General features: G+C 44.4%; 1 protein-coding gene across 3 annotated transcripts in view; it reads left to right on the top strand.

Annotated features, from left to right (window-relative positions):
• Nucleotides 1-13,518, top strand: part of UNC80 (unc-80 homolog, NALCN channel complex subunit) — a 122,879-nt gene extending 109,361 nt beyond the window's left edge. For 2 of the 3 annotated variants that reach the window (XM_058809301.1, XM_058809302.1), the window contains 7 exons: nucleotides 34-172; nucleotides 2,161-2,217; nucleotides 8,473-8,554; nucleotides 9,057-9,168; nucleotides 10,290-10,495; nucleotides 10,955-10,966; nucleotides 11,702-13,518. In XM_058809301.1, coding sequence (XP_058665284.1) covers nucleotides 34-172; nucleotides 2,161-2,217; nucleotides 8,473-8,554; nucleotides 9,057-9,168; nucleotides 10,290-10,495; nucleotides 10,955-10,966; nucleotides 11,702-11,968 — 875 coding nt within the window. In that variant the 3' untranslated portion in view covers nucleotides 11,969-13,518. The remainder of the gene's footprint in view (nucleotides 1-33; nucleotides 173-2,160; nucleotides 2,218-8,472; nucleotides 8,555-9,056; nucleotides 9,169-10,289; nucleotides 10,496-10,954; nucleotides 10,967-11,701) is intronic. The other variant, XM_058809303.1, reaches the window with a different exon arrangement.
• The last annotated feature ends 318 nt before the right edge of the window (nucleotides 13,519-13,836 follow it).

Raw genomic sequence — 13,836 nt, 5'->3', positions numbered from 1 at the left:
TTCTCTCCTTTCCTGTTTTTTCTCTCTTTCTAGATGACTCCCTGAGCATGCCCAGTGTGGTAAGTGAACAGGAAACATACCTTATGGGTGCCATTGGGAGGAGGCGGTTCTCCAGCCATCTCTCCAGCATGTCTGCACCTCAGGCTGAGGTGGGCATGTTACCCAGCCAAAGGTAAAAACATGGGCTTTTCACCTTCCCCATTTTAATAACCAGAGCAGAAATGGCCCAGGTACATCAGAGAGGTGGGGTGGTGGAATTGCTGCCAGCATAGTGATGCTGAATTTATTCATCTAGGAATAGTGTTGGACCAAGGGTGCAGGGTTGGAAATAATGATTTTCCAGGGTCATCTGTGTTGTGTAGGGTCCATAAGAACAAGCTGTCATCCCCAGCAATGTTCCTCTTAAACAGCTTCTGAAACACTCTACATTATTATTTCTCTCTGCTGCCACTGAACTGCAAAAGGAAATGTGGTTTTGGAGTATTCATTGAGCCAGGGGGCCATACCCAGTTTGTGTAGGAAGGAATCTTGAGAAGAGGGACAGAGGCAGTTTGATTTGTTTTCTTCCATGTGTTCTTTGTCCTTCCTAAGAACAGTAACTAGCTCATCACAGAAACTAAATGCTCTGTTCAAAGATGGGATTTAATACTGTTTTAAACCTGAAATACTTGTTGATACAAATAACTTTGCCTTATTGCTGGCTGACATGGAATAGTGAGAGAGAGCCTGTTGGGAAATGTTCATCTTTAGAAGATGTGGAGAGAGGTTTTGCATTTAAACATGATTTTTTTTCCAAATAAGCAGTGTTTATGGTTTTATTTGTCTGTGACATAGTTATCCAAGGATATCTAAAAATGGATGTATTAATTTATGTTATTTCCTTTGAACCCTTCAAAAAATATATTCTACATTATGTCTTGACCACCCCTGCAAAATCAAACAACATTGTTCCCTCCCCATTCTTGCTCGGAGTTAAAGAAATAACCTTGATAGATGAAGGAAAATTAACAGTTGTGGTACCTACCAGCAGAGATAGGAGAAGTGATTTACAGGGGAGAAGTTACACAGATTTTATCTGGGAGTTTTCACAAAAGGACTTACAGGAACTCCTTTGACTCTTGAACACAGTTAATTCAGTCCCTTTGTTCCTTGAAAAATTAATATGCAAGACTGCATTTTCCTCAATCTTTCACTGCCATCTTCAATGCATAAACTTCATAAGAGTCACAGCTGACTGAGAGCTTTGTGCTATCCCAAATCATGGTGATGCTGAGAAAAAAAGTCTTTAATTAACACAGAGCTTCAGTCTCTACTTTTTAAGTGTATGGTATAGCAGGAGAATCACTTTTCATCTGGGTAGGGGAAGGACCAGCTTAGCAAGCATAATCATAGTCCTCAACATCCTGCCCTTTGAGTTATGGATGGTCTCTGGGCTTTCAGACTGCCTCACAAATGTAAGCTAATTAATGCTAAGTAATATTATTACTGCTTTCCTGCTGGTAACCCAGCAGACTACTTTCCTTCCTTCTTTCTTTCTTTCTCTTTCTTTCATGTTTTTCCTATGGCCTGAGCAGGCTGCTCCTGCCTCCAGGCTGCATTGGAATTGTGTCCCTTTGCCAAGACCCTTGCCAGCTGTTTATTTACAGTTTCACTGCACTATGAGACCTTGTTTCCCAGATTTTTGTCCTTAGAGTTGCACCAACAGGAGAGTGGTCTATAGCTCATGGGAGATAGATCAGCCCTCCCTCAAGGAAGTTGTGGCTCATGGCGAAGGGAAAAAAGCTTTCTCTGATGCTGAAAGTAAATAGAACTGAAATAAACCAAAATGCTGCAGGAAAATAGCTTTGAAAGCAGTTCCCTGCCTTATTTCCTTTAGAAACACATCCTGTTGAGTTCTCAGCTCCCCAAATCTCAGCAGAGATGTGGAAGGCTTCATGCAGTGTGAACTCTCTCTACAGACTGCTACTGTTACCAGATGTTCTTTCAGCTCCTCTGAGTCATATTTGTGCCGTTGAGCGTGTGAGACCAATTAATGTTACCCTCCTCTTTTTACCTTTTTTTATTCCTTTGATATTTTTTTTCCCTTGAAAACAGAGACAAGCGCATGCTTTTTTGCATTTTCTTTCCCTAAATTCTTAATCTCCCTGCCCCTTCCTGCAGTGAACCTAATGTCCTCGATGACTCCCCGAGCCTGGCCACTGAGGGCAGCCTCTCTAGGTACAGTGTGAACACTACCTGTGTGTCAGTGTGTGTGCTGGGAAACGAGCTGTTCCCAACCTTCTGTCTCTTCCCCCTCACCTTTTGTCACTCTCTCCATCTCTGTCTCTTGTGCCTCATCAATATTCAGGCCTGCAAGTCAAAGGTGTAGCAGCCCACCTTCAGTTTTCAGCTTTGATTGCCAATAACTATGAGAAAGGGAAGGAAAAAGCTGTAGTGAATGAAGCAGCAGGCTGGCCTTGGGGTTTTCCCCTTGTTTAACAATTGCTTGGAGGGCATGAGAAAGATGATCCACGAGGCATTAGCTGTGTCCTGTTAGAAGCATTAGTCTGAAGGCTTATGTAAAATGGAGACATCTGTTTTTTCCATTCATCTCACAATGCTGTCACCACAAAAGACTTCATATCAATCTGAGGTTTTTTACCATTCACTGATAAAACTGATTATGGTAAGTCCTGTGGAATATAGTGTTTTGTGGGTGCTTTACAATAATTCTCATTAATTTTGCAAGGCATTTTCAATTCTCAAATGACACCTTAGAAATCTTGCAGGTGGACACCATAAATACATATCTGAAATGGCTCTGTTAGTGCTGCGGTTCAGGTCTAGCTGTTCCTCATTGCCCACAGACAGGGGAGCAAACACAAATGGGCAGGAGTGAGCTTAGAAGGGAAAGCTGCGCCTTGAACACCCAGATCTGTCATGTAAATCATTCTCCCTGCCTCTCAACCCATCCTCTTGAGGCTGGAGAGCTGCTGTAGTCCCAAGAGCATCTCTGTTTCCTCCCAGGAGAACACGGCCCCGTACACTGGCAGCACAGAGGGTCACTTGCTGTTTCATTCCTGCACCACTGGAAGCTGGGGATATGTTGAGAGATGTTTGTGTGAATGGTTTCTGTTCCATTAGCTTGGGTTCCCATGTTGGTAGTGGCTTTTTGGGATGGGGCCAGGCTGCTGTGTTTGTTTGCTCACTCTCCTGAGCTGACCAAAGGAGAGTTTATCACCAGTGCTGTCACCACAATGAGCTCATTCCATGCAACATGGTGTCCTTTATGTGAGTGAGCCCTGCTCTGGCAGACTGCTCTGGGATGGGTTAGGAAAAGACATCAGCTTCTTGGCAGAGGCAGGAATGCTGTTACCTGCTTTTTTGACAAAGTAAGATGGCCTGCATGGCCATCTGAGCTAAAGAGGTGAAGAGAAATCACTTAGTCAAAGAACTTCTGTGTTGTCCCTTTAGCAGCACTAAAATCTCACTGCAGGTTTTGAAGAGGATAAAGTCTGTACCTAAGCTAAGGCCATAATGACCTGATACTTGGTTACATCAGTGTTGGTTTTGAAATGTTTAGATCTTGTTAAGTAGGGGGTAGCCACTCCTAATTACAGTGGTGAGGCTGAGTACTATGAGACACCTAAGTCAACAAATGTGTTCAAACACAGTAATTTATTCTGAACCCTGAAATGTAATCAGCTGCACAGTGGGTTCCTACTCATTCCTGTCCCAAAAATTTTCCTTAGGGACCAGGACACCCTGCTTTGTGGTACAGAGATTTAAAGCAAATGGGTGAGCAGATGCTCTTGGGAGTCAGCTGTGCTGAGGTTTATTATCCTTTTCAAGGAGCAGGCATTAATGTCTTCAGGATGGGCACCAGGACTGCAGAGCCTTAAGAAGGAATGAAGACACTGCAAATATGTCTGAAAAGATTAGGTTAGATCTCTGTGAGGAGGAAAAGATGTTCCAACTGCATTGTTAAATGTGAAAATTTGATTCCTCCTTCAAAGGACAGCAGTAATAAAGCAGATGTTGCAGAAGCTTATTCTGCTGTGGGGATTATAGAGCAGAGTTAATTTGTTTTTACAGTCAAGAATATTAGTTCTGAATAAAGCAGGCTTGAGTTTTTCTGATGTAACTTTGATTTTGATTTTGGTGCACAATTATAACTTTTTAGGATCACCTAAATTCATAAGTTGTTTAGTCACAACTGAGATAAAGAAATAAACAATATTTACTAGGGACTAGACCCTTTACTATTTATTGAAGGTAGGAGCCTTCAATAAATAAGGCAAATTGTGACAAATACTAAAGTAATAAAGTCTGTTTCCTGTTGTTCTATAGCAATTAGACACAGCCTTGGAGAAAAGCAGGGAAGGCAGGAAGGGGAGAGCACTGAAGTGCTCAGCCAGCTTGGGATACAGGTCTGAGGAGCATCCTGATCTGTTGTGGTTATAATCTGAGAGGACAGGATATTTGCCCAAATCAGAAAGGAAGAAGGTGAAGCCACCGTAATGGAAATCTGTTGCACAGACACATTTCTCTCTAATGTTTGTGCCTATCCTAACTCAATGGCTCCTAACAGGAAAAATCAGATTGAATCCACATTGCCAGGGCAGTTTCAGCAGCACATTTAATGCTAACTGGGCTGGGATGTGTCTGGAAATATAATATATTTAACCCATTCTCCACTGCCTTTGTCCACTAACCCTCTCATTCATATGTCTAGGGACACAAAGAGTGTGTGCTCTACCATGATGGTGTGGCAAGCATGTACATCTCTTTAATAGACATTGAAACTTGTTGCTTCCTTTGTTTGGTTTTGTTTGTTTGTTTTTGTTTGGTTTGGTTTCTTATTGGTTGGTTGTTGGGTGGGGTTTTTTTTTTTTGTTTTGATTTTTGGCTTTTTTTTGCCTGCATGGTTATGTTTTCTTTTAATTCCTGAGCATCACTTCTTTTACTTGCCAGCCTGACAAAGTTTGTTTTGGCCCCCACTGTGTGTCACTCCTTGTAGGGCTGGCAAGATGCATCCATAAACTTGGGTTGGTTTGATCTTTGGCTCACCTCTGCCCTATATAATGGGAGTAACATTAGTGTGCAAATAAACCCCTGACAGAGATACTCAGAGAATGACAGAGCATCTATGTGTTGGGCAGGAAAAAAAAATCTTGTTTCTTATTCCCAAATAAATCCGGCTTATGTCCTTTAGAAAAACTATACTTATAGATTGCATTGCCATGGGTGGGGGGGAAAATATACAGTCAGCTGAAAAGGGACTGGATTTGGTTCAAGTTTTGTTCCTTGGTTGGGTCCCACGGGCTGTCAGATGAACAGTGTATTCCTGGTCAGGTCTGGTAAACAAGGAGAGACAGAAAATGAGGGGAGGGCAGGCTGCACAGAGCCAACCCTCTGCTGCCATGCTCCTTCTCACAGAAACAAGATGGGTAGTTCTGTTCTTTAAGGTGAAAAGAAACCCCCACAAACCCTCAATGAAGAGAAAGCTTATAGCTGAAAATTCAGTCACTCATCTGAAATTTGTGATCTTTAGCATTCTCTCTCTCTCTTTCCTTATTCAAAATGTGGGTACAGAGAGCAAAAAGCCCCAGCAGGATGTGTTGTGCACAGGCAGCTCTGCAAAACTCAGCTGCTCTCAGGTCCAGCATTTCCCTGCAAGAGGTATCTGCAATTTTAGCTTGTGAGAGCATCCCAGATTATTCCAATTTGTGTAATGATTCAGTACTGGAAGTAACCATCCACCAGCTCACTTCACTCATTTCACTTATGTTATAAGCCAGGCTGAAAATCCCAGACTCCAGCAGGAAGACACGAAGTCCAGCTTTTTTTTGCTTGCCTGTTTTTTGTCTCCAGTGCATGGGAATAGTTTTTATCTCATGTGTAGCCTCTGTGCCCTCACACAGTCCATGTTTACCTGTTATCTAAGGCTTTTTCAAGTGTTTTCATATCACATGTGAAGTGAGTTTGTTTCAGCACTGTAAATGGTTTTGTACTGAATATAGTTGCAGTCTTTCTGCTACAGACAGGTCTCCTTTCTCACAGCACTGAGTTCCTTCATCAGAAATTGTAACAGTATTCTCAAAGCTAGTCCAGCAGACATTTTTTTTCAAGAACTTCCCCAGCTAATTCCTGCTTCACTCACATAGTGGCAAAAACCGTAAAACACTTGTAGAAATTCAGAAGAGTAAGTTTTTATGTAATCCTAGGAACAGAAGATTAAGGAAATTCACCAAGCAATTTCAAGTAGTCTGGATCACAAATATAAAGACTAATTTAAGTGCAGTCTCTGCTTTAATAAGGAATGATGTGATGCTTTTGGACTTAGCAGTCATATGTGCTGCAGTCACTGTCTGAGTCAAAAACATATTCCTGCTAATAGGAGGAAGGGCTCTGCTCTAAGGGCTCTGCTTATCCCTAGGCAGGTGTTTGTGTGGTGTTCAGGATGCTTGCTATGTTAAACTGCTATGGAAAAGCTGGGATATATGTTCCAGGGACTGGTGGTTTCATTTGGAATACCTAAGGAAGAAAAGGACTCAAATGTATCTTAAGAGTTTTTTGGCTTTGAGCTTGCTGAAGCTTTTCCTCTTTTTCCAAGACAGAGCAGCTGTGGTGAGATTGCTGAGGGCATGCCCAGGATTAGGATTATCAGGCTGTAGTCTGTCAATCAAAAGATAAACAGATTCAGGGTCCCAAGATGTCTCTCTCCTCGCAGTTACCCACTGTCTCCCCTGCAGAAGTGATAAACACATGGACATGGTTGATTGCAAAGTCTGGCTTTAGTTTAAATGAAAAGGAGGAAGGAATAAAGCTTTCAGATCAGGTAACCAGACTTTGCCTCATCTTGGTTTGAGAAACAAGTGTCTGCCAAGGAGGATAGGAACCTCCCTTGGAATGGAAAATATGACCCACTTCCCTCTGAATTATTATAACTTTGAAATTAAGGGGCTTTTAGGCAAAAAAATCTTGTGGTATCTCTGCCCCTCCAAGAGAAACCCCTCAGTTAGGAGAGTGGCCAGCTGCACCCTTCCCATGGAAACGTCTCTTGTCTCTCCTAAGTGTCGGTTGTTATGGTTTCTTAGTGACAGATGGGACAAAATTCCATGAGAGAGAGAAAAGGAAAAATCCTGAACCCCAACAGCCCCAAAGCAGAGCAGGAAACCCTCCATGTTCTGTTCTGCCAAACCTTCTAAGGACAGTCAGTAACTTCTGCCAAAGTGAAGAATGAGGTTCTCAGAAGACAAAGCTTTTTAAGCCATCCTCCATGTCTTGTCTGACCATGTCCCTAGGTTTGTCTTCTTCCTCCACCCCTGCACGGTCAGTTGATTAGCCTGACCATGTTAGTGGTACTGACAAACTCCAGGCAGATCCAAGGGAAGTATCTAGAGAAAATAATGTTGTTTTCCTTTAGATTAGTGCAAGCCAAAGACAAAATGGATTGCAACACTGAGTCTTGAACACTGTGCATACCAACTATAGCTGGAAGTTGCTTAGATAGGACACGTTGCTCAGTGGATTCCAGTCTGGCTTAAAAAAAGCAGCTGCCTGAGTTCAAACAAGTCTGTCATAATTCTTAGTGACTAATGTAGTCATAAGTGTCTCAGCTAAAGTGTTTTGTGACTGCTAAATGCCCAGTGTTTGGAAGCATACAGTACTTTGATAAAAATGAGGGGAGGCTGGGATTTTTATATTAAGTAGGTTGGATGGTCAGTTGGATGGCAGTATGAGATGGTACATAGCTGAGTATGTTTTATTGCTAAAGTTTCTTCTACTGCAGGTTTTCAGATCAAAAAGCTGTGTCTATCTATCGATCTATTGATCTATCTAATTTTTGTTTACTTGTCTCTCTTGTTTGTTAGTCACAAAAAGACTTGAGGCTGCAAGTGTTGAGTGTGGGGGCCTTGTTCACATAACTCATGCATCCATGATGTGAATGGATCCTTTGTCACTTTGCGTTTGTTTTTTGTTTGTTGACTTAAATTGAAATTAAAACCAGATGACAAAATTGTGATGAGGCCACAGAATGTTGTTTGGGAAGGAAAAAAATAGCTGTTACAACATTGTCCTTGAATAAAGGAAAAGCAGACAAGAAGGCTTTTGATCTAGGAAGTTGATGGTCCTGCCTTCACTGATGTGGCAAAGGATGCAGAGAAGTGAGTGCTGCTCAGTGGGATGCATCAATCAATGACTGAAAACTGAAACCTGCAGTTATTTGTATTTGGATGCTACCTGTGCGTGGCCAAGTCCTGAATACCATGACTCCACCTCCCACCCCTTCCCAAGCCCCGGAAGCCACAACCCAACAGACATGTCCCCTCCCATCCTTCAAAGATAGTGCTGCTCTTTGAAGTGACTGTGCCATTAGTGGTTGGTGGATCTCTTGTTTATTTATTTACTTTAGTCCCAATTGCCAGGACACCTACTAGTTATGCAGCATGCTTCTGTGCTCGGCCTAATGCTGTCACCATCTGACAGGGTGGCAAGCGTGCAGAGCGAGCCAGGACAGCAGAACCTCCTCCTGCAGCAGCCCCTGGGGCGGAAGAGAGGCCTGAGGCAGGTGAGAACATGGGCAGTAATGAGCAAACCTCCTCTCCTGCTCTGGGATTTGGTTTGGCTTTTCTTGTATGGGGCTGTTTGGACATGAGGTGTGCATGGGATGTGTCACCTCTACCTAAGTTTTGCAATACCTGGGCAGTCCCTTGACTTAGCAGGGACCATAGCACAAATGGTAGGTGTGAAGGCAGGCAAATCCCTGAGAGGAGGTGCCCTTTGTTTTCAATTCCCCAGTCTTGTCCTCTGCAGGCTGTTTTCTTATTACTATTATTAAATGATGGTCATGCAGCCTGCACTGCATTACATTCAGTGTTGAAACTGAAAAGGCACAAAGCCCAGAAGCTTCATTCCACGTGAAGGAAATGTGTGAGCCAAGGAGACCTTAAAACACTCTAAAAGTAGAGTGAGGGGACATGAGAGGTACAGACAGTGATGTTCTCCCCTCAGAGGAGAAGCTGTGCAGGATGTGCCCACGCACCAGGCCAACTCTCTGTTCCCATGTTCAGCTTCGCCGGCCGCTGCTGTCACGTCAGAAGACTCAGACGGAGCCTCGGAGCCGTCACGGAGCTCGGCTTTCAACCACCAGACGGAGCATCCAGCCAAAGCCTAAACCCTGTGGTAAGGGCACTGCTGCACTTCCAGAGCCACACTGGGAAGCAGAAAATGATGTGCTTTGAGCTTTAAGGAATTGTAGGTTGTTAGCAGCTTATATTAAAGTGAAGTCCCAGCAGCTTTATACTTTTTCCTATCCATCCCCTTTTTCGAGATCCAACCCCTCAAAACACTTTGATGGTTTCTCCAGAGGTCAAGGTCAAACAGGACATGGGCAATGAATGATCTTGTTTCCAAGAGTTATGGAGAATTTAGGGGATGGGTTTCCTCTAGTCAGGATGCCTCATCCAAAACCTCCAGATGTGCAAGTTTGGAAGTATTGAGAATAGTAGAAAGGAGGACATGTCCCATCATAAGCTTAGCAGTGCAGAGCTCTAAGGACTGTCCATGGAAATGAATGTAGGACTGTTCCAGTCTGTGCCGTGTGTTTCCAGCAGTCAGCACTGCCAAGCTGAGCAGGTGGCTGTATTCTGTACCATCTGAAGTGATCAGTGAGCTCTGGAGGAAACATCTGGAAGAGCAAAGGTTCCTTGTGAACTTGCTGGGTTTCAGCAGGAATGTGCTGGAGCAACACCACTGCTGGAGATGTTTGAAACATAAAAGTTAATAAAAAACAATTAAAAACAGGAATGGGAATATCAATTTTACTGTTAAGTTTTTAATTTAGCTATCTTTACTCAGTGCTCTTCTGTTATTTCTCGCTAGTGGACTGAGTCTGCAGGAATGAGGGGCTATCTGTTGCACTTTTTATTTTAGATTTTCAGCAAAACCTTGGGGGATTCTCCTATCTTTTTGCTTGCCAGTTTTTCTTTTATATTAGAGGGCATCACATGGGAATTCAACTCAGTTTATTCTTCTGGAATGGAAAGATGTTATGGGTGGTATTTTTCTTACCAAGCCATGACAAGGATAGGTGTGCTGGCTAGACTTCAGGAGATCCCAGAGTATTGCTGTGGCTGTAGTGGAAATCCCGGAGAAAAGACTTTTAGATTCCACAGCTTTTATAAAGATAGAAGGAACCACAAACCCTGTCTTAGTTGTAAAGACCCCATGGATTTTCTCTCCTCTTCTCTTGTGTATTTCTTCCCGAATTTTAACCCCGAGTTTCCTGGCTTTGCACGCTCCAGCGGAGCAGAAGCGCTCGGTGACGTTCACGGAGGCGCAGCCTGAGGCACCCCCGACCTGCCCCGCGGAGCCGCCGGCACAGCAGCAGCAGCAGCAGCAGCTGGGCTGCAGCCACAGCAGCCCCCCGGCCGCCGGCCAGCAGGAGCCGCTCGGCAAACCCGGGCTGCCTTCCTCACCTGCCATCGTCGTGGCTGATCTTCACAGCCAGGTAATGTCACTGCTGGGTCTGCAGCCTGCGTCCTGTCACAGCCAGGCAATGTCACTGCTGGGTCTGCAGCCTGTGTCCCTGCACAGCCAGGCAGTGTCACTGCTGGGTCTGCAGCCTGTGTCCCTGCACAGCCAGGCAGTGTCACTGCTGGGTCTGCAGCCTGTGTCCCTGCACAGCCAGGCAGTGTCACTGCTGGGTCTGCAGCCTGTGTCCCTCCTGTGCTCTGTCCCAGGCACGGGGAAGTGCCAGATGTATTACAGCACTGTGATGAAAGCTGGCAGGAGGGTAAACACAGCAAACTCTCCTGTCTGGCTGTTTTTTAGGCTGTTTGCTTTCAAGCCCCTGCTTCTGTAAAGCCTTTCCCTTCCAGGTCTATGTAACAAGTCTTAATTTGAAAATGTATTTTCTGCATTTTCCCTTTCTGTCTTCCCAGCACATACAGTGTCCTTGTGGACCCAGTCACCAAGGCAAGCTGTCCTCACCAGGTTTTCACAGTTTGCTCCCTGAGAGATGCCCCCTTAAGGAGGGAATCCATCAAAGCCTCAGGACTGTTTAAGCACCACATTGCAAAAGAAATTGCTTGTCCAGCATTTTTCTGTGTTGGCCCACACTGAGCATGGTGCAGAGACAATCCCAGTCATCCCTTCAACACATCAGTGACACTGAGATCATTTTTATACACCCAGATATCCAGTGTCTTTTGAGGTTATGTCCTTTGCCATGCACAAATGAGTGATCTCTGTCTTCAGAATCCTAGAATGAATCACAGAATGGTTTGGACTCATCCCACTCTATTCCACTATCCCAGGTTGCTCCAAGCCTGTCCAGCCTGGCCTTGAACCCTTCCAGGGATGGGGCAGCCACAGCTTCTCTGGGAAACCTTTTCCAGTGCCTCACTCTCCCCAGTAAAAAGGATTTTCCCCTAATATCTAATGTAAACCTACTCACTCTCCATTTGAAGCCATATGCTAAAAAAGGTTAAATGAGGAAGTGTTAATGACTCAAATCAGATAACCTTTCTGATCTTTGATGTAAATTGGTATAGTTATAAGGTATAATGTTAAGGGATTTATAATCTGCAGTGCCTTGTTCTTTATGGTAAAATATATATCTGAATGAGAAAATGCTTTATAGACCTTAGTTTGCTTTTGTCCCCCTTTCCCTCCTGCTTCCTCTGAGCTGACCACCAGCTGTCCTCAACTGCAGAGCGAGGCACGGTGTGCTGAGGAGGAGGAGAAGGAGGAGGGCCTGGAATCGCGGCCAGCCACAGCGCAGAGCACGCCGCCCCCGCAGCTCTCTGACACCGAGGACTTCGCGGGGCTGGAGACCACGAGCCTGCTGCAGCACGGCGACACCGTCCTGCACATCAGCGAGGACAACGGCATGGAGAACCCCCTGCTGGCCACGCACTTCAGCTTCACGCATGTGGAGCTGGGCGAGACCGATGTGGATCTGGATGAGTCTCATGTGTAACTCTTGGGGAAGTACAGTGCTGGGAGGAGGATGGAAGGAGGTGGTTACCTTTCCTTAGAGTTCCCTACTAAACAGTAACTAATTAAAACAAGAGCACTTTATTGTCCAAGAGCAGGAAATAGCTATCAGCTGGTTGCTATAGACTGGCAAATTTCTATTTGTGAGATCTGTTTTCAGTTCAGGGCAGGAGCACCGGAACCAAGAATTGGTACAGAATTCTCAGGATAGGGGTGTGTAGGCAAACGTGGTCCATGGAGCCCTGATCTCCAGCCATGTACTGTGATCAGCAGCCTCAATGGGCTGCTGGACTGTGTGAGACAGAGGAGTCTCTTCTGAGACTGTGCCTGAGATTTATTTTTGTAGTGTTTTTGAGAGCAGGGCTACACAGCAGCTGAATCCAAGTCTCCTACACCTTGACAACAGTGACAGAAAGTACCAATCTAATGCTTGATTATCTCAAGCCTGAGACCATTGTTTCTAACATGCAGAGCAACAATAAGCACCATAAAACAATTAATTTTTTTTTTGCCACTGCAGACTTTAGTTGAGTTTACTTTTGTCTGTTAGTTCCATCCCACTCTGTAAAATATTGCCCTTGTGCTACAAAAATATTTGCTCTGTAAAAACTAAATACAGTATATAGTGTAAGCAGGAATGCATGTGCTGTCCACAGACACAGATGGGCAGGGGCTGAGTGGTCTGCAGGTGGCATAAATAACCCACACTGTCCTGCTTTAATGTACTGAGCTATTCATCTCCAGACTTTTAAAAAATACTCCAGGAAACTGCATCTGGAATGTGTGGATCTTCTGGCCCCAGGCAACTGCTCCCCTGATGCTATTGGATGTATGTAGAGGGATTTAAAGTAAATATTTATACATGGTATTTTCATGTTACTATATATATGTAAATATATATGTACATTGTAAACAAAAGATGGATATTGCAGGGCAGAAACTTGATGAAAGAATCTATTTTTGGCATGCTGAGATTGTATTTTAAAAGGTTCCATTTTATGTATGTAACGTTCATGGCTGCAAGTATTGGATAAATGTGTGTAAAGTGGAGATCCCTGAGTTAAAGGGTTTCTCTGCAGCATCATGGAATTACACTGAAATGTGAATTTAGCCGTTAGCTGCTGACAGGCAAACTGCAAAATAGCTGTGAAGCCAACCATGAAATCATCAGCAATGTCCAAAGAGACCCTTGGGAATCATACACTGCCTTTTTTGGCTCATGTTAGACTAAGTGGAGTTTATAATCACGTCATTATTGTGCAGAGGAAAATGTTTTGGATCATCCTGAGAGTATCTAAAACGTGCTCATTACCACTTTGGCTCCTGAGGGCCTGCAATTTGGACACACACATGGTAAACCAGCCTTACTAAGGAGGGAATTGGTATCCTTGTAGCCATCTCCACAGAAAGGACTTCAGCTCTCCTCCTGGGCTCTGCAGTGGCTGTTGAAGTTCTGCCCTCCAGAGAGCTGCCTTGCTGCTGTAGTGCAGCACACAGCTTTTCCTGGGGCTGACACCATTACCCACACAGCTGGCAGCAGGTGTCAGCCTGTGCAGCCCATGGAGCCTCAGGCTGTGCTGCCTGGCATCTGCCAAGTGCTCACATTTGACAGGGGCTGTGCACACCACTCTGGGCAGGGAACTCACTCACATTAAACCTCTGAAGAGAGCAAAAGCCATTTTTGTCCCAGGGGCTGAGCAGGCTCTGCTGGTGAGAGGAGGAGAATCTCAGCATGTCTTGGGAACAGCAGGGCTGGAAAAACCCAATTATTTTTATAGTGCACCACCTATATCCCCCACATATATGGGGCTATATAATGTACAGGTGGTGCTCTAATATGCAACTCCAAAG

This window comes from Ammospiza caudacuta, chromosome 8, assembly GCF_027887145.1.
Source record: "Ammospiza caudacuta isolate bAmmCau1 chromosome 8, bAmmCau1.pri, whole genome shotgun sequence".
NCBI lineage: Eukaryota > Metazoa > Chordata > Aves > Passeriformes > Passerellidae > Ammospiza > Ammospiza caudacuta.
This window is presented reverse-complemented; position numbering and strand designations above follow the sequence as displayed.